Source organism: Orussus abietinus, unplaced genomic scaffold (genome assembly GCF_000612105.2).
Source record: "Orussus abietinus isolate OABI.00-Male unplaced genomic scaffold, Oabi_2.0 scaffold489, whole genome shotgun sequence".
Taxonomy (NCBI): Eukaryota; Metazoa; Arthropoda; class Insecta; order Hymenoptera; family Orussidae; genus Orussus; species Orussus abietinus.
In genome coordinates this window covers 337-27,971 of record NW_019394639.1, presented here as the reverse complement: position 1 = coordinate 27,971, position 27,635 = coordinate 337, and the positions used below count along the sequence as shown (strand labels likewise).

At 47.6% G+C, this 27,635-nt stretch overlaps 1 protein-coding gene across 1 annotated transcript; it reads left to right on the top strand.

Moving 5' to 3' along the window:
- The first annotated feature begins 1,927 nt into the window (after positions 1-1,927).
- Positions 1,928-26,941, top strand: LOC105702596 (agrin). The gene is made up of 9 exons (XM_012430274.1): positions 1,928-2,113; positions 21,227-21,343; positions 22,066-22,375; positions 23,087-23,230; positions 23,395-23,565; positions 23,707-23,871; positions 24,612-24,734; positions 24,808-24,984; positions 25,814-26,941. Exons 1-9 carry the CDS (start codon positions 2,065-2,067, stop codon positions 26,043-26,045), a joined length of 1,488 nt encoding a protein of 495 aa, XP_012285697.1. The 5' UTR covers positions 1,928-2,064; the 3' UTR covers positions 26,046-26,941.
- Positions 26,942-27,635: the final 694 nt, after the last annotated feature.

The window sequence follows — 27,635 nt, the reverse complement described above, 5'->3', positions numbered from 1 at the left end:
TTGAATCCGAAACGATTACACTGTCACGAGAGTGGCAAATGCCATACTCCGCACGCCAATCGAGATAATGATGCCAAAAGTAGGCCAAGAATTTCAGCTGAGCTCTCCGAGAGGATTTTTCTTAGCGGTCCATTCAAGATCATCATCGATCGATCCTGCGATCTCCATAAATTCGAATTAACGTTAAAGTTTCTTAAGGTGATATGAAAGTGTCGTATACCAAAAAGTCCAAATATTTATAAGGCTTTTCTCCAAATTGGGTGCAGCGAATCATTGGAAGCTTCTTCACCAGATTATGAAGGCCCTAAGGAAGAACGTGACACTCGTGAAATGTTATTTTGCGGAAAAAAAACATTTGTATTTGTCTCGGAGAAGAACCGAAAGGAGAAATTTTTTATTTTGTTTTAAGGAAATTTCGCAAACATCGCGTTCTTCCTTAGGGCCTCCATAATCACGTGTTAAAGTTTCAATTGATTCGGCGCACCCAGTTTGGAGAAAAGTTTAATAAATATTTTCACGTTTTGATATATATATAAAATGATCTTTCTACCGTAAAAATGCATACACGCATATAGCTAATTTTATCAATTAATTACACCGAGTTCGCAAATAAAAGTAATTTGAATCCCTGAAGACATATCTTTAAGCTTAAAAAATAAAGTAGGATACGCAATCTGGACCTGGATAAATAAATCATGGCAGATTGAAAATAACGCCCATTAATAATAGAAACCGGTATGGCATAAAAGAGTTTAAAAAACAATTATTAGGTCACTTCAAAAGTTCTGCTGTTTCAATAGGTGAATTTTGATATAATATCGCTGATAGAGCACCGTTCATGAGTGTATTCGTCGATCACTAATGTAACGTCAATGAGTAAATAAACAAGTCAGTGATGTAAATAAAGTCAGTACCCACCAAGCACACTGTTACAGTTACATGCCACTAGAATAACATGATATATCACGAATGTTATTCAAAAGATGCATTAATACAATATAACGTGGAATTATCATCGTTCGGTAACGTTGTTAAAAACTTGTTAACAGCCGCGGTAACATCGCAGTTTTCGGCAAATTAAGTAATTGGGAACGTTGCAGGAGGTGATCAAATTGGAGCAATCGAGGCGATCGAGGCCGACCTCTTTGAGAGGTTCTCCCGCGGGCCAAGAGGACGAGGGCATGGCCAGTAGGTGGCCCAGAAAGACGCCGAGGGGAGGCAAAGGTGTCGGGTCTCGGCGGTTTGCTGACCTTTCGTAAAAAGGAACGAAAGGAAATAAGAAGAGCCGAAGCTTGCACGGTAGAAAGCGCGGGGAGCTCCGTAATTTACAGTACTCGTGCGGAGAACGGATACACCGTCCTGCCAACCGGGGACTGAAAGTCGAAGAGAATCGAACAGTGAGCAAGACCCTTGGATGGTGAGTTACGAGATTAGGTGGACATAATCACTTGGTACCGAGTCACCAACCGGTGACCATCATCGGGGTATCAACTGGTCCCAGTGGGTTCCAGCTGATATCGGTATCGCCCCGACCGGTCACGATAGATCTGGACTAATCGCTTATCGTGGCCATTTTCAGGATCCCGAGGGAACCGAACTCGGAGACCTCGTCGACTCGTCCTTCCCAACAATGCCGAAGCCTTCGCCGAGGAACAGAGAGCACTTCGAGGTGGGAGGAAGGAAGGTCCATCGCGGGGCGTACTAGGCCAGCTGAGAGTAGGTGGCCTAGAAAGGTGGCGGAGGTTTCGGTATCCGCTGGTCCCCGTCTTCGGGGCCCGGAGAAGGAGGATGAAGAGGACTAGGACTCGGACTCGGAGGCTCGGTCGGTAATGGTCGATGGAAATGGGAGCACACGGTGCGTGAAAGTAGGAAGGGGAGGCTATAGCCGGACCGGCAGCGGCCCGACGGCCTCAGTCGTTCGTGGACCTCGAAGGACGATAGAGGTCGAAGAGGGCAACTTCCTCCTCTACCCTCCTCTTCCTCTTCCTCCGACTCGTCTCGCCTTCGAGTCCCTTCGTTTCCGCGAGACGCCAAGGACTCTCTTCAGCACCTGACGGCCCAAGGATGCGACTCCGGATCGCCGCTGGGATCCTCCTCCTGTGTTGCCTTCAAGGTTCGTACCATCCCGGGACGGCCCCGACCTTGAACTTCAACTTCGGAACGACCGGCCCGAGGGGGCCTGCGACCTTCTTCCGCTTCCTCTTCCACCTTTTCTTCCTCCTGAGCGAGTTCAATCCCTGCGAGGACTTCCTAAATCGGATTTCAACGATCTCGAGTCCTACTCGTATCACCGGCTCTTCGGGGTTTCGGGAATTCGGAGGGTTTAGTCCTTTTCCTCGTAAAGAAGCGTTCGAGACTCTTCTTCGTTCGGGCGAGGCTCGACATTTAAATTCGGCAACTTTTGGAATTCACGGTTGACCTGTAGAAGGGATTTCTTCGGGGTCTTGATTAATTTAACCCTGACCTTGAACTCGGGCCGCGGACCTTCCGACTTTCCTGCCGGCCGAGCCTCTTTCTCTTCCTCCCATTCTTCGCTCTTCCCTTTCCCTTTCTCTTCCTCGAGCCTTTCTTCATTTCTTGGATCTCGTTCTCCACGATTCCAGAAGATCTGCTTTCCAATGGCGACCCAGAGAGCCGGCTCACTTTTCGAGGTTCATCGTCGAGGTTGACGATTCAAATCGCGTATCCAGGGGAGGTGTTTGAACCCGCTAGAAGTCTCATCCCCTCTTCTCCTCTATTGCCTATCTCAAACATAAATTAATGAACTCCTAATTATACTCTAGAAGGTCTTCTCGATAACTTTCGGCGTCCGCGATGTATCCACCGTATTAAAGGGGGAAAAAAGGGAGGGGAGAAAGGACAGGATTTCATTAGCGATGCTTCGCCGTTCTTTTTTTCTTGGTTTTTTTCTTTCATTCTGCATATTGCCTGTAATTAATTCCCGGCCGACACGGCCAGGTGTAATTTAAATTCACGAGCTCCTTCTCGAATCACTCGACGGAATGGAAACGTAAGCGGGACCTTATGAGGTCCCATGTGTTTGCAGGGCAGGATTAATTAAAGGATCATTGGATACTCGTTAGCGATGGCGATTATCCATCATTTCTCAAGCAGACCATCCTAGAAATGAAACGTTGCGACCGTGTTTAATTAATAATCTTTTGTTTTTTCTCTCCTCCATCGATTGAACGATGCCTTAAGCTTGAATTCAACATGTCACCCGTACAAGGCTGAATAAATAAAATGATCTTGCAAACGGAAAAACAGGTTGGATAATCAATTGCAGGATATCACGGGTAGGCAACTATCGTGAGATAATAAGGAATGCGTGCAGTCGGTTGGCACGACATGGGGAGTGATTATCGTCGATTAGAAATTGGAGGCTGGAACGATCGCAGTCCTCTTGGTCGTTCCCGGACACGATTTCGGAGAACGGTACCGACCCGTTAGACATAAGTGTCTAATCCTGTTCGGTTAATTAGACAAGGGGATCGGAACCCACCGAGAAGGGAATCGAATGTATAAGATCGGTGATGAAACCACTGCGATAAGGGTCGACCATGAAATTCAACTACTCACTGTGTACATTGACTTCTTTTTTACCTCCTTGCCAGGAACCCGATTCTCCAGTTCGTACGAATTTTTTTCGCGTACGAACAGATTCGTATTAAAAAATGTCACATTGTTGCGGAGTCGCGTAATTGGCCAACATTTGAAAGTCGTTTGTACGATAAAATCGGATTCCAGGGATCCAATCCTCTAGTTCATACGAATTTTTTTTTCACGTTCTAATAGATTCGCATAAAAAATTTCACATTGTCCGCGAATCGCGTCATTTATGAACATCTGAAATACGTATACGAAACTGTCGGCTTCGCATGCGAATGTCGATTGTATGAACTCGAGAATAGGATCCCAGAAGGGTCGCCGGTTTTTTGGGGCTCATCAGGGACCTGATCCTCCAGTTCATACTATCAACTTTCGCATATGAAATTGGCAGTTTCGAATACAACTTTCAGATGTTGATCAATGACGCGACTTCGCAACAATGGGAAATTTGTTCATCCCAATCTTTTCGTATGCAAAAAAAAATTCGTATGAATTTAGAAATAGGAGCTAAGGGACCCAATCCTCGAGTTCATACTATCAACCGTCGCATGCAAAATTGGCAGTTTTGACATTCAGATGTTGACCAATGGCGCGACTTCGCAACAATGGGAAACTTTTTTCATGCCAATCTCTTTGTATGGGAAAAAAATCCGCATGAATTGAAGAATAAAAGCGCAGTTCGCCCTCGTAATTTAAGGCGAGGATGGGCGAGGCTCCCGACTAATTACGTATGGTAATTCCATTTAAATCCCCCGCAAAAACAGGGCCCGGACACTGCCCCGGGTTTCGCGGGCCCTGGAAAGGAAGGCCGAGAGGCGGAAATTCGTTGAACTTGGGCCCGATAAGATCGCCTCTCTCGGTTCCCTCTGGCCCCTCTCGCAGTTGGAAGTTCATCGGCCTCGGATTCGGAGCGGACGCGAAATGAGATTCGAATCGCGCTTCCCTGGCCCGAAATAGACTAGTCTTGGCTTCCCAGGTCGGGGAAAAAATCGGGCAGGGAGGGACGTATAAAAATGCCAAGCAGCTCCTGGATCGGGGACTTAGAGCCCGACTTGGCCAATTCGAGCGGCTCGGGTGCGAACTGGGAAGTGGGACAGAAAAAGGGGAAAAAGAGGGAGAGGACTCTTTTTCCCGGGAAGAAGTACGGCATAGTGGGCATCGACGGGCGGGAATGTGCCTATCGAGGCGTGTGGCCGTGTTTCTTGTAGAAATTGCCCGGCAAATGGGCAGAAAACAAGCGGACGCCATGGAACGCACCCGGGAATTAAAGTCGCATTAAGGACGGGGAGAGAGAAGAGGACAAAATGCCGGGGCGTGGACACCGGCGAAAGAGGATCCTCCGGCCTCGGAAAAGAAGAGGAAACCGTGAAAAGGCTTTCGCGTGCCGATTTCTTCCGCGACCCTGGAAACCCGGGGACCTAGACCGAAGAGGATTGGCACCGTTCCTCTCGTCGAGAGGGATGAATTCTCGAGGTCCTCTCCGAAGAGGAGAGCGGACCTCATTTAAAGTTCCGGCACGAGTTAACTCGTGACCGGTCAGGAACGTGTTAAGAGGATCCTCTTGCCTCGGAAAAGAAGAGGAAACCGAGAAAAGCCTTTTGCGTGCCGATTTCTACCCCAGCCCTGGAAACCCGGGGACCTAGACCGGAAACTGTTGGCACCGTTCCTCTCGTCGAGAGGGATGAATTTTTGAGATCCTCTCCGAAGAGGAGAGCGGACCTCATTTGAAGTTCCGGCACGAGTTAACTCGTGACCGGTCAGGAACGTGTTAAGAGGATCCTCTTGCCTCGGAAAAGAAGAGGAAACCGAGAAAAGGCTTTCGCGTGCCGATTTTTACCGCGACCCTGGAAACCCGGGGACCTAGACCGGAGAGGATTGGCACCGTTCCGCTCGACGAGAGGAATGAATTTTCGAGATCCTCCCCGAAGAGGAGAGCGGACCTCATTCGGCGGCTAAAAGAGGGCTTTTTAAGCGGCTTAAGTTGCGTGCTTTCCAGCCAGGATTTTTACCGGCGGTTGTTGTGGTCGTTATCCTGGACATGCTACGCCTATCCCTGGGCCGGGACGTGTTAAAGGTCTTTGTCCGGCACTAACAATTTTAAAAGGTACCTCGAGGTGGTTTTATTAGCACCCTCCGGGTATTACGTTAACACTTTAGCGACCGTCTACCTCGCGTAAGTACACGGCGCGTTCGGTCGAAATTGGCCGCTCGTTAAACCGTTAAATATGTAACGAACGCTGTTAGCCTTGTCAGTCACGTCGTCATTTTTTTAGAAGACCGTCGTCCACTTCGGCGCCGATCCCCGAGGCATCCCGGCCGAAAATAAGAACCCCTGGGGTGTTTCGAGCTCCCAACGGAATTCCACCTCACCCCTGAACTCTCTCTCGGGAAGAAAGAAGCGACGAGCGCTCCTTTTCCACGACCGATGGAACTTTTCGAGGTCTGTTCAGCTTGGATGCTCTCCGGGCGAGACCCTTGCCAAAGAATCACGGCTGGTGCGAATTTTTATCGAAGACGTCCTCAGAGCCGAAAATGGAATTTTTCGAGGTCTGTCCAGCTTGGACGATCTCCGGGCGAGACCCCTGCTAAAGAATCACAGCTGGTGCGAATCTTTATCGAAAACGTCCTCGGGGCCGAAAATGGAATTTTTCGAGGTCTGTCCAGCTTGGACGCTCTCCGGGCGAGACCCTTGCTAAAGAATCACGGCTGGTGCGAATTTTTATCGAAGACGTCCTCGGAGCCGAAAATGGAATTTTTCGAGGTCTGTCCAGCTTGGACGCTCTCCGGGCGAGACCCTTGCTAAAGAATCACGACTGGTGCGAATTTTTATCGAAGGCGTCCTCGGAGCCGAAAATGGAATTTTTCGAGGTCTATCCAGCTTGGACGCTCTCCGGGCGAGACCCTTGCTAAAGAATCACGGCTGGTGCGAATCTTTATCGAAGACCTTCGACCTCGGAGGTGAAAATGGAATTTTTCGAGGTCTGTTCAGCTTGGTCGCTCTCCGGACGAGACCCTTGCTAAAGAATCACGNTGCGAATTTTTATCGAAGACGTTCTCGGAGCCAAAAATGGAATTTTTCGAGGTCTGTCCAGCTTGGACGCTCTCCGGGCGAGACCCTTGCTAAAGAATCACGACTGGTGCGCATTTTTATCGAAGACGTCCTCGGAGCCGAAAATGGAATTTTTCGAGGTCTATCCAGCTTGGACGCTCTCCGGACGAGACCCTTGCTAAAGAATCACGACTGGTGCGAATCTTTATCGAAGACGTCCTCGGAGCCGAAAATCGGCCGAGAGGCGTCCCGGACGAGCCGATCTTCCAGGCGGGATAGGTCGACTCGTTTCGAGCCCCAGACCTCGAAGGGGTCTTCGAGATCTTCGGCTGCAGTCCGCCTCGAGGTCGAGCCATTTTTTCTTTCTTGGCCCAGGGGTTCGTTACGGGGATGCTCGTAAAAGATTTCAGGGGAAATAAAACTGTTCGCGTGCAGGTTCCACGAAGCGCTATGTCGCCAAACCGGTCGGGCCCGGCAGGCGCGTAGGGCCTCGACGATACGAATCTTAGAAATCATCCTTTCCGCGTGACGTGGCACTGCCCACGTCGAGCTTTACGAGCGGCAAAAATCTTAAGCCGATTTTGGAGGAGCCCCTCGGTCCCGCTGCGGAAATCGCCTTTATCGCGACGAGATAACCGCACTGAGAAAAAAGATCGGTTGACTGAAACAAAGATATATCGTTGACATGTACATCGTTGACGTATGTATCGTTGACGTGTATTTCGTTGACGTGTATATCATTTATGTATGTATCATTAACGTTTATATCATTGACGTGTATATCGTTGACGTTTATATCGTTGACGTTTATATCATTGACGTTTCATCGTTGACGTATATATCGTTGCCTGAATCATACATAATTGCGAGAAACAATTATTCCGTAGAGAAGAAAAATTATATCGTTGACTTAAACAAAATTCCTTAACTCTTCCTAATACACAGGATTTCGCAGTAGCGCTGCATATTTCGTTAAATCAACCGAATTTTTTCATCTCAGCTCGAAGCGAGTCTTAGACTGAGATAGAAATTTCTTCGAACCGAAGAAACAATGAGTACTCCCACAAAAGAATATTCTGTCAATTCAAAGTATATTTACTTTACTCAAACTGGAATAAATTGGATGCAACGTTTCTTCGGAATTGAGCCAATTTATCAGAGTTTATTCGAGTGAACTATTTATCCTGTATATTAACAAAATATTTCTTTGCTACCATTCAAAGAAATGGTTCTTTGGTTCAAGGAACTTTTTTTTTTCAGGATATCGAGTCGGTTTCGAGCGTAAATATTAGTTACTCATCTTTATCACCGTCCGGTCTTTGTGCACGATATCATTTTCTCACGCGGCATTATTTCCCTTCTCTGTGAAAGAAACCGAGAATAATGTAGGCGGTGAAGTAAAGAGGGCAAAAGTCGGGCTGGCAAAAGTCGCGGTCGCGTTTCCAGATCGCCCCGACCGATCTGGGAACCGGTCGGGCCTGGCTTGGCCTGGTCGCGTGGATCGGCAGCGCAGATCTCGGCGTTTACACGATCGCTGCTCGGCCGTAATTAATTCGTTAACACTCGCGATAGGGATCGAGGCCGATCGAGACCCCAAGGGAAAACTCAGGACGCGTGCCAATCAGGCCGGGGAGGAGCGATTGGCCGATCTGGGTTAACGGCGCGCGAATCCAGCCGTTCTAGCCCGGTCTAAAAGTCGATAAGATTAGGTTAGGTTAGGTTAGGTTAGGTTAGGTTAGGTTAGTTTAGGTTAGTTTAGTTAGTTTCAATTCAGCCCTGCCTAGGGAGGATCGGGTCGGTTCGCCTCGGTTTAGACCGCGTTTGGAACAGGTTGGGCTAGGTCCGGTTCTCCCGATTCAGGGTCCTTATTTTCCTGTGCTTTCTACCGTAATCGCGGATCCTACCGTTTGCGTCGGGTTCAAAGCCACCTCGGGTTCCCGGTCGACCGGGAACTCGGAGGGAATAAGCGCGGCTGAAAGACGCGGTATGTCAATGAGCCGTTTTTGTTCATTTGGCTCGGAGCCTCGGGCTTACGGCCATTCGTTAACGGGGCAAAAAGTCGATTGTCGAGTGGCTCTCGTCCTCCCCTTTGCTTTTAACAGTTCGGCCCCATTCACCGGTAACTCAATTCCGTTAGTTCTTCAAGGCGCGAGGTTAATTCCTCGGCTTTTGCTCCCCCCTGATTGGCCGGCTCGCCCGCGACTTCCACCGGGGCCGTTTCGCCCAATCAAGGGACTCTTAAGAGACTCACTTGAGAGTCCATTACGTCTAAAAGGTGATTACGAATAGAGCCTCGCCCCTCGAGTCCTTTCCGTCTCGCTAGTCGTCTCCATTCCACCTGTTGATCCGATGATTTCTCCACCCCGAGGAGGGTGTCGATCCACCTGCCTTGTTGATTCCAGAGATCTTCCAAGATCCTGTGCGAAAAGTCCAGCCTTCGAGGGATGTCGTGGGAATTCTATTTGAATGGTTTTAGGAGATTCCCTTGGCGGAATCTCGGCGCGCATTCTCCGGGGAAGGGTCGGGGAAGGCGTTGATTACCTCGTTTCGCCAGTTTCGGATTTTAATGGCCATCGGACCTTCTGGTTCTGTACGCTCGGTGGTAATAACTATCCCGTGCCTTTCTGCCGCCATCTTTCCTGTTAACGTCCGTCGTTATGCCAGGAACGGTCTGCTTCTTTACGATTATAGGGCACTGCTCGAGACGTCGCTAAATTAATCCGGCGACATCGTGCGTCGTAGTATCGTACAAGGGACCCTAGTCATTGCACGATGATTAAACTCCTTCTACCCTGAAGACGGATATCCGCTTCAAGGCCTCTTCCGAGGAGATGTGATTAGAGCGACGACCCCGATCGACTTCCGATTTACTTCTTTCCCGAGTATTCACTCAACAGATCATGGATTTTAATGATTGATATCATGCGAAAATCAGCTGGACTTCGCAAGCAGAATTCATAGGAAATCGATGGAAATCACCGAAAACTCACAATTGTAAGGTCGAACGTCACTTGTTACCCAGTCGCATTGTTTATCATATGAAATCAATGCAATTCACTCAGGAAATAATGCGGAAATCAGCTGGAAATCGCAAGAAGAAATCATAGGAAATCGATGGAAATCGCGGAAAACTCATAATTTTAAGACCGAACGTCACTTCTCGCCAAATTGCATTGTTTATTATATAAAGTAAAAGGCAATCGGCTCTCAAAGAAAGAAATCGTTCTCCTTGAATTCCAAGTGAATAGCCCCTCGACTTTTCCAATTCTAGCGAGGAATCGTCCTCGATGGCATCTCATTTATTATGTTTCCCGCTCTTTGAGGTTATTCTCGGTACGGTACCTCTCGACATTATCAGCATATAAGCTTCGCCGAGAAGTAGTTTTGTTTCCGCCTGGCTACGGTGTCGGTTTCCGCAAGTTTAACGCGTCTCAGCCTTTACGGGCGAGACGCACGCATCGAGTCGAAAGGAGAGAAGGAAAAGGGTCACGGCTCGAAAACGACTCTTAAGAGATTTCCACATTTCCTGGGAAATATTCGAAAATTCCGTCTACGTAAGTTATACGACAACTCGATAAAAGAGGTGATATGAAATCTGGGGGGGTTTTAATACACCCTGCGAGAAGAATTCACTTTCTAGGAAATAAATTCTTCGGTCGGATAGATGCTTTACGTTAGAACGAAAAAATCAGTCGAGCGAAATTAAGACAAATTGTGAAGAAAACTGAATTTTCATCAGGTGAATTTCCCCGAGTTCGCTTGATACGTAAACATCGGATGAATTGTCATCGTTCCGAAGAAACGTCGCGTCGAATTTATTCGAGTGAAATAATTAATTCCTATAATTAAGATGTTTCATCGATACCATTGAAAGGAATATCTCATCGGTTCGCTGAAATTTTTCCCTCAGGGTAGAAAGTTAATTTTTGTCGCTGAAATCCGAGGAGAAGCGGAATAAGGCCGCTCGTTATGAAAAAGGAGAATGAAACGGTTTTTGCGATTTCCGCGAGCTCGATCTGCGCGCGCATCCGCCTTTATGGTCCAGCGGGAGAAAGGATACCTCCGAAAGGCGGGAGGAGATTCGCCAGGCAATGGGCAGACGTCCAAAGGGGATTCGGGTCGAAAAGTGATCGACAGGAGGGGCCGTTCTCGTAATCTCGTCTTAATGGCCGTGCCATTCAAAGGGGCAAAATGGGCCGAGTCGTGCCGGCCGAGCGGGCGCTCCGATGAGGACGAGCCCTCCTGGCGGCCCTCTCTTCAGGGTCTCGAAGAAGCAAGAGTAGATAAGGAAGGTCGACGAATTCGAGTTCACTGACAGTTTTCCCTGGGAACGCTTTCGGGCCCTGGAAAGTGAAGTCGAGCCGAGCGTCGTAGCTTTTAGGATCCGGTGGAGCCAAAAGTGAAATCGAAATGAGAAAGGCCGAGATAAGGACCGGCGAAAGGGAGAAGGGCATAAAAAAGCCCGGATGACGGAGTCACGTCCATTAAACGAGTAAAGTGCATCGCCATGCCGCGCGTGTTCCCTAAAGGTGATATTATCTGGCGGCGCATTCCCCGGCGGAGAAGTCAGCTGCTCGAAAGCGGCAACGGAAGAAGAGGGGCCCCAAGGAGCGAGAGCACGAGATGCCATCGAAGTGGTCCTCTCTCGTATGCCGGCGGTCTCTACACGCGAGACGCGCCGCTAGAAAATGTAAATTATTCATTGCGCGCCACCCGATCGATCGGAGGATGCGTTCGCACGCGGTGCACAAGGTGGAAAAGGGGGCCTGCACTTAGGAGAACGCGCACTTACGGGTGGAAAAGGGTTCTCGCGAAGGTGAGGGGTACACCTGCGGACAGGAAAAAGGCGCCTAGAAGGATTTTCCTGTCGGGGATCCCTTCCCTACGGAGAGGACTCTTGGCATCTTGTACGTGTACATTTTGTACCTCTACATCTTGAACCTGGAAATCTTGTACCTGCAAATCTTGTACCTGTACATCTTACACTTCTACATCTCGAAATCAGTGAAAGCAATTCTCTTATTTGAGAACCAATTGCCTTTGATTTCAGATATTGAGGGGAGGCGAAACGATGCCAAGTGGCATCCGAAAGCTGAATCGTTCATGAGACTTTTCTTCAAACTGAGTGCACCAAAATCTTTTCAAACTTCACAATGTGAATATATAGGTTATAAGGAAGGTCCTGACATGAAATTTCAATTTTCATACAAAATCTGTTGAGAATACCTATGAACAGATTTTTAAAAAATTGAAATTTCATGGGTGTCAGAACCTCTCTTAAAGCCTCCACATTCACGTGATAGAGTTAGAAACGATTCGGTGTACCCAGTTCAGGGGAAAAGTTTCATAAACGAGACCTCTTTGACGCCACTTTCGCATCACCTTAAACAACAATGCAATTCGGTAACAAGTGACAGTCGACCTTCAAATTGTGGCTTTTAGTGATTTCCAGCTGATTTCCACCATTAAAATCCATTGTTCTATATTGCATGTATCCATGTATAAAATCATGTACTTTAATGCTCGAAAGTGAGGGAATACCCTCTTGGTACATTTTGGACGCTCTAATCTCTGGCGCCGGAAGAATGGACCGGCGTTTCCTCTCGTTCCGAAAGGATCGCCATTGCGGATGCGTTCCCCGAATTGCGCTGCAACGAGGCGCAATTCCTAACCCAATGACCCCTTGCGTCAGAAATAAGCCATTACTTCATTCGGGGACCTCGTTATCCAATCCGTGACGCGGATTCCAGCTGCTCGAGCCGTCCTCCAAAACATCATTGTCGGGAAACGAACCGACACCTCGTGGTGGTGCGTCATCCCCGGATGGCCGCCGCACGTTTAATAATTAGAGTATTCATGTCAATTTAAGATGATATGAATGGGTCATTCTATATACATATAAAATCATGAAAATATTTATAAAACCGAATTCTCCAAACTGGGTGCACCGAATTATTTTAAACCTTATCACGTGATTATGAAGGCCCTAAGGAAGAACGCGATATTCGTGAAATTTCATTTTTCGAAAGAAAATCTCTTCTTTCGGTTCTTATCCGCGATGAATACAAATTTCATTTCGAAAGATAAAATTTCACGAGTATCGCGTTCTTCCTTAGGGCCTCCATAATCTCGTGATGAAGTTTCAAATGATCCGGTGTACCCAGTTCGAAGAAGAATTTTTTATAAATATTTTTACGTTTTATATGTATGTATAGAATGACCCTTTCGTATCGCCTTATTCGTGCTATTTGAAACCATGGACCAAAAAGTTAAAACTTTCAACTTGATTGCAATGTTGTTGGGTCTCGATTTTTCTCACGATGGTAAAAAATTGGCAGGACCTGGTAAAGGATGGATAGGAAATGGTCGTTCACCGGACTCGCTCGTCCACCCCCTCGTTCTTTGCGAACCTGGAGGCGAAGTGAATACCCGACCACGTGCGAGCATCGGTCGTTTACACGGAGAATTGTTGCACTTGGCACATTTCACCGAGGCCATTCTCGGTCCTCGAGGCAGAAATACTCGGAGGAGTGCGACCGGCTGGAATGCCGCTTACGTGGAGAGAGAGACTGGAATGGTCGCCTCGCAAGTATTTCGCCTTCTTCATTTTGGTTACGTTTGCCGCATCGATCAGCCGGCGAATCCACCTGCGTGCCCGACGATTCCGCGGCTCGATCGAACGGCTCGAATAATGCCAATGAATAATTAATTGCGCGCTCTATCACGACCCTGGCCCCGAGTAATACTCGCATTCCTCTCGCCGATTTTTTTTTTCTCCCGTGGAAATTCCCGTTGTCATAGATTTTTATCCACCGGGAATCACGGCTCCCGGCATCGGGGACGAGATGAGGTTATTTTGTTTTTCTCTGATTATCTTCTAGTCGTCTGATTTGCAATTCGGAACTCGGACTCGCCTCCTTCCATCGCGTCCGATTTTCTATTCCGACCCTCCGCACTCCGCCCATTGAAATTCAATTGCTAATTACCGGGGCTGTGTTCCTATTTCGCTAGGCTCCGCCTTGAATTAATCGGCCCTTTCGCCGATTACGGAAGATTCGCCTACGAGGCCTTATCTCCTCCGAGTCCAGGAGGCAGTGCAATTGCTTATCAATTCGCATCCTCTGGGAATTTTCTCCGCGAGGTCTCGAGCTTCTTTCCGGGCATCCCAGGTAAATCGGAGCAAAACCTGCGATGAAAAGCAGAGAAAGGACCGTGGTACCGTGGAATCCAGTTTCTGGGTCATGTCCAGCGGCGACCATAACTATTTGCAATGCTTTTTGCAATGCTTTTTGCAATGAAACCTCGGCTCTATCGCCCCGGAGACGAGTTTTCGTTTATCTAACTCCTGGTTTTAGTGCCCCCGCTCCCTGAAGAGTAGTTCGAAGAGAACCTCGAAGAGCCTCAGGACGAGCGCTCAGCCACGAAAAGGGAACCGAGGAGAATCCACGGCGTAAAAAAGGAGGAAAGACAGATCGGAGAAGTGCCAGAGCCAAGTGACCGATTAAAATTCACGGGAGCACGTTCACTGGGTCTCGAGGTCAGCGAAGTAAGCCAACGGGTCTCGGCAGTGACCACCGATGACCACTCGACTTCTCCACCAGGAAGAGTCGAGCTCTCGTTGGCAAGACCCGATCCAAGCCAGGGATCCAGGATCGGGAGGATCGATTGCGGGTTCGCGACCAATCGGACGCTACCAGGTGCAAAAAGGTACCCTACGTGCAGTTGGCAACAAGATTCCGCATCGCTTCTGGATGGCAACACCTTGGCACCTCCGCACATCCCGCGGGCTTTGATCCTACTTAACGAGAAAACGAGCTTGGAATGGGATCGTTAACTCCGGCCGACTCGAATCGGTAATTCGGTACCAATCCCCGTGGATCATGGCTAAGGAGGTGGATCGTGATCTGCTGAAAAAAAAAGGGATCGTCGGAGAATCCTAGAAAGGCTCCTGCATTTTCTCAGGACCTTCGGGATCGTTCTCATGGGTGGGCCATGGAACAGGTCGCCGACCATGACCCGGGACAACCTAGAAGAAGCGACTCGCTGGTTACGTCCGTCCGAGGTCGCTTCGCTGAGAAAAAGAGATTCATCGATCCAAAGGAATGGTTTATTAATTTCAATAATAATTATTTGATTCGAATGAATTTAGAAACTCGGTAGAGTTTCGCGCCAATTAAATATATATAGGCGCGAAACCCTGACCTAGTCATTATCAGCCATTGTCTGCGATGTTTAGCCTGACGCGTCAAACTGGACAGAGATTGTCATAATTCGAAATAAATGTTACATACAATTAATTCGAGATTATTTGAGTCATATCATTATTATTTTTGAATTATCGGAATATTTCTTTGGTACTATTGGTGGGAATATTTTATTGGTTCAATGGACATTTCTTTCTCAGGGTAGATCTCCCCAACGACGTTGGGGTAGGTCGTTGACCATGACCCGCGCAACCCTTGCGGGCACGTGACGGATGGCCGTGAAAATAGAAAATGACGGGCGCCGACGTCGAAAGTAATTTCACTCGATCAGGTCAAAATTAGAAATTGAAAACACCGTCGTTAGGGCCCACCGCCGACCAGGACCTGGGCCAATCATCGGGCAGGGGGCAGAGATAATGCTCCAGGGAGAAAGATGACCTCGACCTCGCCTCCATACCTACTTACTTGACTCTCGAGTCCGCACTTAACAACTTAAGTGCCAACCTCGCGAGGTCGCGTCCTACCCTGCCATCTCTGACCTAGGACCTCCTCCTCGAGGTGAAGCCTTTTACCGGCTATCAAGCACGCGGCACGATTAGTCGAGTTTCTCTAAGGACGCTCTACGGACACTCGGCTTTCCAATCGAGGCTTCCCAGGATGCGAGCATGCACGCTCGATGTCACTGCAGCCTCCTTTGGTCTCTTTGCCATTTTTACGGAGAGAGAGAGAGGAGATTTCTCCTCCGGGAAAGCCTGGGGTTCCCTCGGCTGATGACCCCCACATAGCAGGCGATAATCCTCCACTCTCTTCTCGGGGTAAACCTGACATCGGTGACGAGCAAAGGACCCAGATCGATTTTTCTCGTTACTACATGGAAAGGGGGAAATAATTTGATATCAATTACTAGAGCCACGTGGCTAAGATATTGCCGTAATATTTTTTTCCGGGTGCCTGAAGTTGCCTGGGTAGATAACGGCCATTTTTCTACAGTGATGATCTAGGGTTTTGGGATCTTGAAAAGTCGATATCAGGGTCCTGGGATCTTAACCCTTTCAGCGCTAAGTCCTTTTGGCGTACAGGCGAATTTCATCAGGGCGTACAGCAATATTGGACCAAACGTCGAACGCACTTATGGGTCCATAGCACTGAAAAGGTTACAAAGTCGATTTCAGAGTTCTGGGACCTTGAAGAGTCGATTTCAGGGTCCTAGGATCTTCAAAAGCCGATTTCAGGGCTCCGATTAGAATCAAAGTTGGGATAATTAAGACCGGAGGTTTCTCCAAAGTGCTTTCCCTTCCCATAGCGACGGATTCCTCACGTGGACGCCAGTGGCCTCGGCTCGATTCTAATTTCTCCCGTGTAACGGATCGGCGGATTCCCTCTGGGGACTTGCGGCCGCTCGACGGGCTCTCCGGTCTCTACGGAGGAGTTTTTCGTCCCAGTGATCCACTTACCATTTCCCACTCGCGACTTCGCCTCGCCGATTCTGTCCGATTTCTGGGACGCCTCTTAATCGCGGACGCCTCGCGGAAATTTCGAGTTCCGCACAGGAGCTCGATTTACGATCCTCCGTCGACAACGGGGTTGCGGGAAATCGTGCGAGACGAGAGACGGATGCTCTGGCTCTGATGAAATTGCGATTAATCGACCGGGCAACGACCGTGGTGAAAATCGAAGGATGTGGATTACCCGAAGGATGCCGAGGAGAGATGGAAAAATCGGCTCAATCACGGAAAAAAAAAACGAATAGTTTAGAAAACCATAATTGTGATAAACGTAACCATGTTGCAAGGCAATGTATGAGATCACCTTCCTAGACGGCTAGAGAAACCAAAGTAACGCAATAGTAGAAGATGATAACGTGTACTTCACTGTTTAACCGTTTGAGTCCTAGGGGGTATTGAAAAAACACTGTCGAAGAATCCCGAACAGCGCAACCGCGCTTTCTCTAAATGAGTACGAGAAGACCCAAACAACGCGATAGCGCTTTGTTTATTTTATGTCGATGGATCCCACTCGGCGCGATAGCGTTTCTTGAATTGTAAGATGTATTATTTACACCCTTGCATTACGATTTAAATTCCAATAGCGCGTGCCATAAACAACAAAAGTGTCGGTCATACATCGGCCCATTTCACGGTTTGGCTGAACGTAACTTCTCATACGGTTTGTTTACATTTGGCCCGATTGACATACCACGTCTCTTACACGTTTTGTTCACGTTTGGCCCGATTGATTTACCACCTCTCTCACACGATATTGTAAGTTAAGAGGTTAAAAGGAGCTGTGTAATGTACTTGGGTCAGTGAATCTGAGCGACTTTGACAATCGGTGACGCACCGTCAGTTGTCCACAACGCTCGAAATGTGCTGGGTTTTCTCGACATAAAATCTGAACAGCGCAATCGCGCTGCCTGGGACTCAAACGGTTAATCAAGGTGATTACAAGGTACTATTCGATTTTACGTTATGCTTGTTGCAACTTCATTGCATAGTTAATATTACCATTCCAAATGGTAGTCGCTACTTTGTAGCGTAGCATCATGGATACCGTAACTATTGACAAGGTTACATTTACCATTAGGTGTAATTAGATTCATCATCTGTGTGGTTCGTATTGTAGAAATGTTTTAGTCATGGCGATGTAGTAATTGTGACCAAATTATTTGTTTACATCACGGTGGAAGAACGAAGAGGACCCAGAAGAAGGTACCGGCGCTAGGAAGCTGCGATGGAAATGGACGAAGTGGTGTCTTTACTCGCAGGGAAACCGAGAACGATTTTATGTCATGGCGGAACAATGCACCATGAGGAAACAAGATCGCTCGGTCGGATAGTCGCGCGATGCCCGCGAGTACTCGCGAGTAATCGCAAGTACGGCGGAAAGGAGCCTGGAGATGGGAGCAAAAAGGAGCACGACCTCTTGATTTTACACGATCCACGCTCGGAAGGATCTACGGGAGCGATCTGGGATCTAGGACCGTAAGCGCGAGTCTGACATCGAGATTATCGGCCGATAGTTGAGCAGTGATACCGCGAAGAGTCGCGTCCTCCCGACTCGGATTCGTCAAGATAAAGCCAGGATGGATCCTCCCTCGTAGCCTTATCAACCGGAGGGACCATCTTCGGGATCAGGTCTCGAGATCCCGAACGAGAAGAAAAAATATCCCCGAAAAAAGAAAGTATTCACACTTGTAACAAAGGACAGCATTACCGATAATGTATTTCTCTTCCAGGAGGAAGTAATCGTTTTTTTTTTTATTTCGGGGTCAAGATAGCAAAAATGTTGCTGGCCCTTTTTCAAGTGTTCGCATTGTCACATTTCTTCTTATGGTCTATTGTATGTTATATTCTTTTTCTGCGTGCATGTGACCATCCCCCATGGATGCACGTGTCCTCTGAAAATCCAAGTGCACGTATGTCCTCACACGCGACGCTCTTCAGAGGCCACTTCTTCAAAGAGAGATCTCGGCTTTCAAATTCTCAAAAAGGAAGAGTAATAAGGAGGGATGCCGGATGCATCGGCGCGAGGATGCACCGGTGCATCCGATGCGCCGGTTCAGCGACCCGCAGGATCGGCAACCCCAGGGATGCGCCCATTGTCGACGGGAGGGGGTCCACATACAAAGGAACCCGTATGAACCCATATAAACCCATATGAGTCGAGCCCATGCACCGTGTCGCTGCTCGACGCGGAACAGAAACGAACCGACGAGCATAATTCAGATGAAATTCGCTCCGAGCATTGTTCGCTCATCGCCGCGGCCAGACGGCACTTATTGCCATAATTGATTCACCGTGCACCAAGTCGTGGGAGTGCTCGACCGAGTGGCATGGATCACGGATTCAAGGACCCGATCCTCTAGTTCATAAGATTTTTTTTCCCCGCAAAAAAAATTTCGCATTGTCGCGAAGTCGCGTAATTGGTCAACATTTGAAAGTTGGACACGAAACTATCAGTTTCGCATAGCAAATATGATCATATGAACTCGGAAATCGGATCCCTGGAACGCGTACGAATTTCTTTTCTGCATACGAACAGATTCGCAACAACAATGGTTGCGCTTCGTAATTAAGGTGATACGAAAGTGGTGACACAGAGGTCTCATTTATGAAACTTTTCTCCAGACTGGGTATACCAAATCGATTAAAACTTTACAATATAAATATGAAGGGTATAAAGAAGGTCCTAAAGCTCATGAAATTTCATTTTTGAAAAATTGATTCGTAGTCATTTTCAAAATTTGTTATTAAAAATGACATTTCATGAGTGTCAGGACCTTCCTTATAGCCTCCATATTCACGTTGTAAACTTCGAAACGATTCGGTATGCGCAATTCAGAGAAAAGTTTCATGAACAATCGACCCCTCGGATGCTACTTTCATATCCCTTTAAAGGGTTAAATCGGGCCGCGCAAAATTTCAATTGTTGCTCCTTGGTGCAGTCTTCGTTGCAGAACTCGTTACTCGACTATCGCGCACTGGGGAAGGCCTGCATCCGATAAAACGCGGTCTTCTAACGAGACCGATCGCGATTCGTTGCGGAAGCGATGGTGCCTAATGGGTTTATCCGCGTTGGGAGTGCAAATCGAGGAGATATGCAAATCGAGCCGATCGGCCACTTCCGTTCTTTTCCGGGACGGGACTCCCGATAAGAGATAGATCCTTTTTGCCGAGGGAGAAAACTTTGAGCGGTCGTGGACCCCTCGGCAGAGTTCCGCGCCAAATACAGGCGAGATTTATCGAGATCGCTTGGGAAGGGGTCCGGAACCAATCCCGCAGGATCGAGGATCTAGATCGAGCCGAACGTCAATTCTCCCTTCGATTCCGTCTATAACTGTACGAGCTTATTATTTATTATACATTCCGGTATGGAACGACCGCAATAAATCCGCGGTGCTCTTGACCCCGGGCTCGCTGGACCGAGACCGACATGCAAAAAGAGCAGAATGGGAGCAAAAAGAGCCCAGGAAATCGTGAAAGGGTCCCAACTCGGTGGGGACCATTTTTGAGAGTCTAAAGTAGCCAAATACCAATTATAAGAATTTCGCGCGTTTTCCTCGCCGCTGGCATAAAAATTCAACATGGCCGACCCGACTTTGCTGGGCCCTTACCTACGTTACCAATTCCCATGAATTAAATTTCTTTCAAGTCGGCATCTGTCGGGGAATCTGAGAATTATCTCCGTGTATCACGTAGACGACGTGTCTTGAGATGTGGATATTTTATGTAAAAATCTGCCGATCACCGTTAGTTCTGGATCGACGTTTATCCGGATCCATCCCGGTGCAGCGAAATACATTGGACCCAAATGCAATAAGATTACGTGTTATCATCGAGATCCTAGGTCTCCGTCACGGACGATTGCCCCCCGATGGAAAGTCTCTACCGTGAGATGCTATCCGACTCTTGGCAGGATGGTTTTCATTAAAAATAATGACATTACTTTGGAAGTAAGGGCGGGGTAAAATGGCCAGGGGCCTCCTGCCAGGGTTTTCGAAACGATCGGTTGCCAAGGATCGTGGATATGAAATCATGGACATAGGATATACGGACCCTGAACGCCTAATCACTCCTTTGATATCCTTGCGACTGTAATAAGATTAAAGGAGGACGAACAAAAGGCGATCCTTTCTCTCTTTCCCTCTTGCATTTTGGATAGCCTTGTCGCCATATTGCGCTGCGCAATTGTTTTGCAAAATCAATGAAAAAAAAGAAAGAAAAAGAAAAAAAAATGCATTTTAACACTTGAAATCATACGGAAATCAGCTGGAAATCGCAAGCAGAAATCATAGGAAATCGATGGAAATCACCGAAAACGCACAATATTAAGGCCGGTCGTCATTTCTCGCCGAATTGCATTGTTTATCATATGAAGTCAAAGGCAATCGGCTCTCAAAAAAGGAAATCATCTTTCTTGATTTCCGAGTGATCAGTCCCTCGGTTCCGCCCCTCCCCCCATTAATGGACGTCTCTTTCCAATTTTGAACCCCTCGACCCATGATCGATCCGTAATCACACGTAATTGACGTAATCGATCGCAATTACAAATCGCATTTTTCTCCGGGGTCACGCAATCGCGAGGGACACTCGACCATTGGCGATAATTGATGGAACTGGATGTCTCTATTTGCCGAGGCAATTTATAGCAATTATTCAGGGATTAACGTAATGCATAATGCAGATATGATGGATATCGCAGACGGCCTGGATGAGCACGACTCGTGCGCCTATGGAGGATAACGGTGTACATTAATTTTCCGGCCCGAGTTTGTACAATTGTTCGAATAAGTTATGCGACCGAGAGGCACGGTCATACGTTTCTGGATCCAGTTGGGGCGATCACTTTTCCAACTTGGTTGCAGAATGCGTGCTCGGAGCGTGTCCTCGAATCTGTCCCCCTGGAGGCGAGCCGGTATGCGGTAGCGACGAGGTGATCTACGCCTCGCAATGCGAGATGCGGAAGAAGATGTGCGGAAAAGGTGAGACCTGGTCAAAACGACCATTTGCCTTTAAGGCGATGTGAAAGTGCCGCGAAGAGGTCTCGTTTATGAAACTTTTCACCGAACTGAGTGTGCCAAATCGTTTCGAACTTCACAACATCAATATAGAGGCTACAAGGAAGGTCTTAACACTCGTGATATTTCATTTTTTATACAAAATTATTAAAATTTCTACGAATAAATTTAAAGAAGAAGAATAGAGATTTTACGAGTTTCAGGACCTTCCTTACACTTTCCAGATTTATAGTGTAAAGTCTGAATCGATTCAGTACACCCGGTCAGAGATGAGTTTCGTGAAACCTCCTTGACGCCACTTTCCCATCACCTTAACCCTTTTAGTGCCGGATAACGATATAACGTCGTTTTACAAGTACTAACGTCGGTACTAAAAGGGTTAAGGCGATATAAAAGGATCATTCTATATTTATAAAACGTAAAATATTTATAACACATTTCTCCAAACTACCAGGTATATAAGTTTAAATCCGCTGTTTGCTCATAAATTGCGTTAGTGAGCATATTAACCCTTAATGCTCCAAGTATGCCTTTCAAGCACCACCGATGTGCGGCGTTCTACTCCAAGTGTGCCTATATATGTATATATATAATTATCCTTTCATATCATCTTAATATCTTCGCGCCTGGACGACCAATTGGATTTTGAATAATTCTTTCTTTTCCGGGGGCTGCCGAATAAAAAGGGGTGACCGTGAGCACGGAGAAGACGGCGTGTCTGAGATCCTCCGGGAGCAAGTGCGAGCACCGGTGCCCCGGCGACCAGGACCCCGTCTGCGGGACGGACGGGCGGACCTACCTCAACAAGTGCATGCTCAGGGTGGAGATCTGCAGGGTGGGCATCGAGCTGTCCCACCTGGGTCCCTGCAACAACATCTCGGCCCATCGTGAGAACTGCCCCGTCGCCTGCGACTACGCGCCCCTCGACGGCCCGGTATGCGGAAGCGACGGCAACGTCTACAAGTCGACCTGCCAGATGAAGCTCCTCACCTGCGGGTAATGGATAGGACCTTCGTCTTCACCCTTGTCTCCGTTTCGAATCGTTTCTCGCCAAAATGCTCTTCGATCGCTGGTCTAGGATCTGGACCACTGAGACCCCCTTATCGAGTTCATTCGACCAACTTTCACATGCGAAATTGACAATTTTGAATACGACTTGGAAACGTTGACCAATTACGTGACTTTGCAACAGTGCGAAATTTTTCATGCGTATCATTCGTTTGAAAAAAAAAAAATCCTGACAAACTCGAGAATCGGGTCCCTGGTCCACTGAAACCCCATTCTCGAGTTCATTCGATCAACTTTCGCATGCGAAATTAACAATTTTTTATACGACTTTGAAACGTTGACCAATGACATGACTTCATGACAACGCGACATTTTTTCATGTGAATCTATTCATATGCAAAAAAAAAATCCGTTTGAACTCAAGGACCCCTGGAACACGACTCTCGAGTTCATACGATCGAATCTCCCATGCGAAATTAACAGCTTCGTATACGACTTTGAGATATTGACCAGAGACGCGATTTTTTAATAGTGCCACTTCTTTTTTTCTCTATGTCGAAATCATCCAAGTCGAGTCCTTAAGGAATTTGACGCGGCTCAATAGGCTCCCATCATGCGGAAATTAGTTGCAATTCAAGCGAGATGCCGACTTTCTCGCATCCCTCGATAACTCTAGCTGACCGTTTTATTTAATTGCAGGCAAGGCGTGGTGCGGACCAACAAGAAGCACTGCCAGACAACAAGACATTGCCGGGAGTCGTGCTGGCGAGGAGCCAAGCCGGCCTGCGGCAGCGACGGAATCCTTTATTCAAATACGTGCAAGATGCGAGCGAAAAATTGCGGGTAAAGGACACGGGGGCCTCGACCATGGGAAGATGGAATGTGCAGGGGGGCGAAAAAGGACATCAGGACTCGATCTCTGGGTCTTGTTTCGCGAGATGTCCTCCTTCGTGTCCCCTGAATGTCTTTCACTCCCAGAGTCAGAAAATTAAACGGTCAACTTTTAGGAAACACGTATTCGAGGTGCCGATGTCCTTCTGCGTATCTCGGGAGAGAACGGCCGGAAATGCGGCGAACGCCTGTCCCCTGGATTGCAAAAACGAGCCGGAAGTGCCAACCTGCGGCTCGGATGGGAACATATACCTGACCGAGTGCGAGATGAAAATGCTGAATTGCGGGTGAGCACTAACTGGAAATCCTGGATCCGCTCCCCGACGTGACAACGATGCGCTATTTAATCGCAAATGGCGTCTCGTTAGCATTTATTAGAATTATTCCTAGCCGTTGTTCATACCGACGTTATCGCGTCCCGTTAACAGGCAGTCGAGAAGGAAGGTCACGGTGATGGATTTCGAGAAATGCCGACCTAGGCTGACGAAGTGCATGAAACTGAGACAACGATGCGGAAACGAGGTGGATCCGGTGTGCGGAAGCGACGCGAACACGTACCCGAACCAGTGCAACCTGAACGTGGCGATTTGCCTGTAAGTCCGAAGGAAAAGTCGTGGAGAAGTTAAAAATAATTACAGGCGCTACCAAACGGAACGTACTTTCATCATGCCAAACATGGGTCCATGATGAGTTCTCATATATGAGAAATAAATATTTACTAAATCGAAGTGCCGAACTCTGACGTCAAGTATTCGGTGCTTTTCGCGCATGCTTTTAAATGTATTTGGCGTGAAACTCTACCGAGTTTCCTGATGGTTGGTTGGTTACGACGGCGCTTTTCAGCGCCTGTTTTGGCCTGCAGTACCCAATAAGACGCCTCAGCCAACTCAAACTGTAGTGTTTTCGTGTTGTTTTTTTTTTATTGTTTTCAAACTATTCTGTGTAGTACTCCTTTGTTTAGTTTATCGGGTTTGTCTACTTATTGTTGTATGAGCATGAGAGGCTAACAACTCTCCATGCAGATCATTTCGTCGTGTGGTGGCGCGGAGGTTACCAGGACGTCTCCCGCGTTCTTTATTTCTATATAGATTTTAATATGTTATTGTTTCGTCTTATTTTTTCACTTGAGTGCAGTTCCTTTAATCCACTGTTTTATTATGTTAGATGTTTTTTTTTAAACAAATGTCAGGTTGTTCAACGAATTTGTTCGGGGGACCCCGACGATCGCAATGGCGGACATCTTGCCGCCACCGCAATCGCCGGGACTTTCCGGAAAAAAAAATTTAGATTTAAGTCGAGGCAGCTAGTCATTGCTATTTTTCGACCTGTCCAGGAAGGGGATTCAATTGGCTCATGTTGGAGAATGTACAACCCTGAAGGAGACCGAGGACTGCCCCGAAGACTGCAGCGACGTCTTGGAGGAGCCCGTTTGCGGGAGCGATGGGAATGTCTATCGGTATGAAAAATCTTTCCCGAGAAGCGAGTCCATCTAATGCAATGCCACGCGTTAACTCGACCCTCCATCTCAGATCCCAGTGCCATCTGCGAAGAGAGACCTGCGGTCAAAGAGTGGTCCCGGTGCCCGCGCAACATTGTCGCACGACGGCGCTCTGCAACCAGGTTTGCAGCGGCGAGCGGCAATTTGTCTGCGGTTCGGACAACAAGCTCTACAGGAACGAGTGCGAGATGAAGAGAGATAACTGCGGGTAGGTCTTGCCGTTTTTTCCGATTTTTATTCTTATTTTCATCCCTCTTTCTACGAGCCAACCGCAGGTACCGCACTAACCACTCTACTCGAGAGTCATTAAGGTGATATGAAAGGGTCAGCCGTACATACATCTGAGAGGTCGTGAAAGAGGTGTACCGATTCGTTTCTAATTTCACCACGTGAACATGGAGGCCCTGAAGTAGGTTCTCAAACTCGTGAAATTTCATTTATCATAAGAAATTGATTTATTTATCATGGACTAGAACCAACGTGGCGTGGTCCGTGCGCGTTTTCGCTGTTTTGCGCCTCTTGGGGGCTTAGAATCGAAAGTGAAGAGTTTCAGGACCTTGCTCGAACAATTTAGAATACCGTAGAAATGGAATATTACGGAGTCAGATGGGAAAATATGGGAAATACTTTCAGTAACAATTGCAAGAGAATATTGACTTGTCCCCTGGCTAACGGGTCTTGTTGAAGCAAAAAATTAGTTGCAGCTAAACGTCACAGATGGCGCCGCTAGTCCGTTCGAATATAAACAGTTCACGGGATTTCGACAGTTTTACATCGATTTCTTTATCATTACTTTATCGAAATGACATATGGAACGCTTCACTCCGTATAATTATCACCATAGACTGTAAAAGACATCAACATAAATATAAATCTCGGTAACGTGACGCGCAAGCTTATGTTACCACTTGAGTATCCAAAATGGCGTTACCACCAAAACGGGTGTTTTATTTTATCGACGTCGATGAAATTCCTCGGCACCTTTTGTATCACCTTAAAGCAGCGTGAGTGGATATAACCTTGTGACGAAATTTTAGGAAACACGTCTACGTGGTCCCGATGAAGCGCTGCGTCCAAGGGTTCCTGTTCCGCGGGTGCCAAAAGATATGTCCACCCTATTACGACCCGGTCTGCGGGACCGACGGGATGACCTACAGCAACGAGTGTTTCCTCGAGATCGAGAACTGCCGCAGCCGGAGCCTGGTGACGAAAAAGTACCACGGGATCTGCGGCCAGCCGACGGAGGAGCCGAAGAATTACCTGTACTAAACGGGAGATCCAGGGTGACCTAGGGATCTTCACCGTGGATCCAGACCAAGATCGGCTTGCTAAGCGGGTCGATCATCGAGAACGTCGAACGAAACTCATCGGGAATGCCTCGTCTCGCCACGAAGAATTCTGGGAAACTCGCCTCGAAATCGCTTGTCCAGCTTTCCGGCCTTTTTCGCGCGGACCTTGCTAAATTTCGCTCCGAGGAAAGCTACAAGAATCGGACGTTCACCCTCTTTCTAATGTTCTGTGCCACTTTCTCGGGTTTTCGGGGGGGATGTTTGGGCCGGGGCCCGCCCAGCACCTAATAGTAAGGTATGATGCCTACTTGCCGAGTCGAAGGAGGGAAATCTGGAAAAGAGCTTCGTTTCGCCCGAAGTTTCTCGATTTCCCGACCTCGAGGGGGGACCCGAAGCTCGTTCTTCATCGGTCTTCTGTGACCTCTACACGAGGGTATTTTTCTACCATTTCTTTTTCATTTCTCTTTCGAGCGCTCGCGTCCTCCCTATCCAGACTCTACGAAAATCATTTTTATCCTTTCTCGTCTGCGTAGCGTAGCGACTTTTCAAGGGAGGCAGGAATTATCTATTGCGAATATAAGGAAGAACGAACGAGGGAAGGTCGCTCTATTTTGTGCCAAGTTAGACGAAGGATCATTAAACAGAGACGATATCACCAATCGCTTAGCGTGGGCCTTCTACGTTTTTACATAACACGTGACGGTAGATATATTATTTATTGTAGCTAAGTTCATAGCCGTTTGTATTAGTTATACTGCGCTCCTTTATGCTTCCCTACCATCTATACGATTAGTCGGACTTTACGTTAGGTCTTGTCAAGAGACCCGTTTGAACTGTATTACATTCCTCGAGGAAATATCGCCATGTACTCTCCTTTGTGATGTGTGTTCATGTTACGATTATCATACCGTTAATTTATTATCAAACACGTGAATGAATCCTCTTCCATTTTTTTTTTACCGTAACTAACATTGTATACGCTTGTCAATAATAAAAGAAACGTACTTCATAGTTTGCATTTCTGATTATTTCCGTCTACCGAAAAGATTTCCAGCATTAGCGAAACGTGGTAAAGCCGAAACAAGTTGAAACAAGCTGAGATGATCTGACACAAATCACAATCAACATCCCCTTCTTGAGTTGGGCAAGTAAAATACCGTAGGTAATTTTTGTGGTTATGTTACAACAGAGAGAAGATGAGAGCAGAGATGAGTTGGGAGATTGTTCACGGGCAGGGTGGCGCGATCGCATCGTGTGCTGCCATCTGGTTTCGTACGATAGCTTTCACCGTTTTTTGCCCCCAAGGGCGGCGCAACAAATTTCTGGTAGGGGATCGCGCACACGCGATGGCGGTGCCATCTACCAGTCATAGTTGGCGGCTCACGTACCCATGACGGTAATACCATGCGGCAGTTGACACCACCGTCACCGGCTTACCTACGCTTACCGAACTGCACGCTTTTGATGGTAAGGGAAAAACACTCGTGGCGCCCTCTTTACTCTAAATACATTGTTGCTCCGAAGTCGACGCGATACGGAGCTTTGGGGCACGCGTGGATGTCACGTACGG

Coding starts and splice junctions, on each gene's coding strand:
- LOC105702596 (XM_012430274.1), top strand. CDS start 2,065: ATGCGACTCCGGATCGCCGCTGGGATCCTCCTCCTGTGTTGCCTTCAA. Junction 23,231..23,394: donor ATGCGAGCGAAAAATTGCGG/GTAAAGGACACG, acceptor GTCAACTTTTAG/GAAACACGTATTCGAGGTGC. Junction 24,735..24,807: donor AGCGATGGGAATGTCTATCG/GTATGAAAAATC, acceptor CCTCCATCTCAG/ATCCCAGTGCCATCTGCGAA.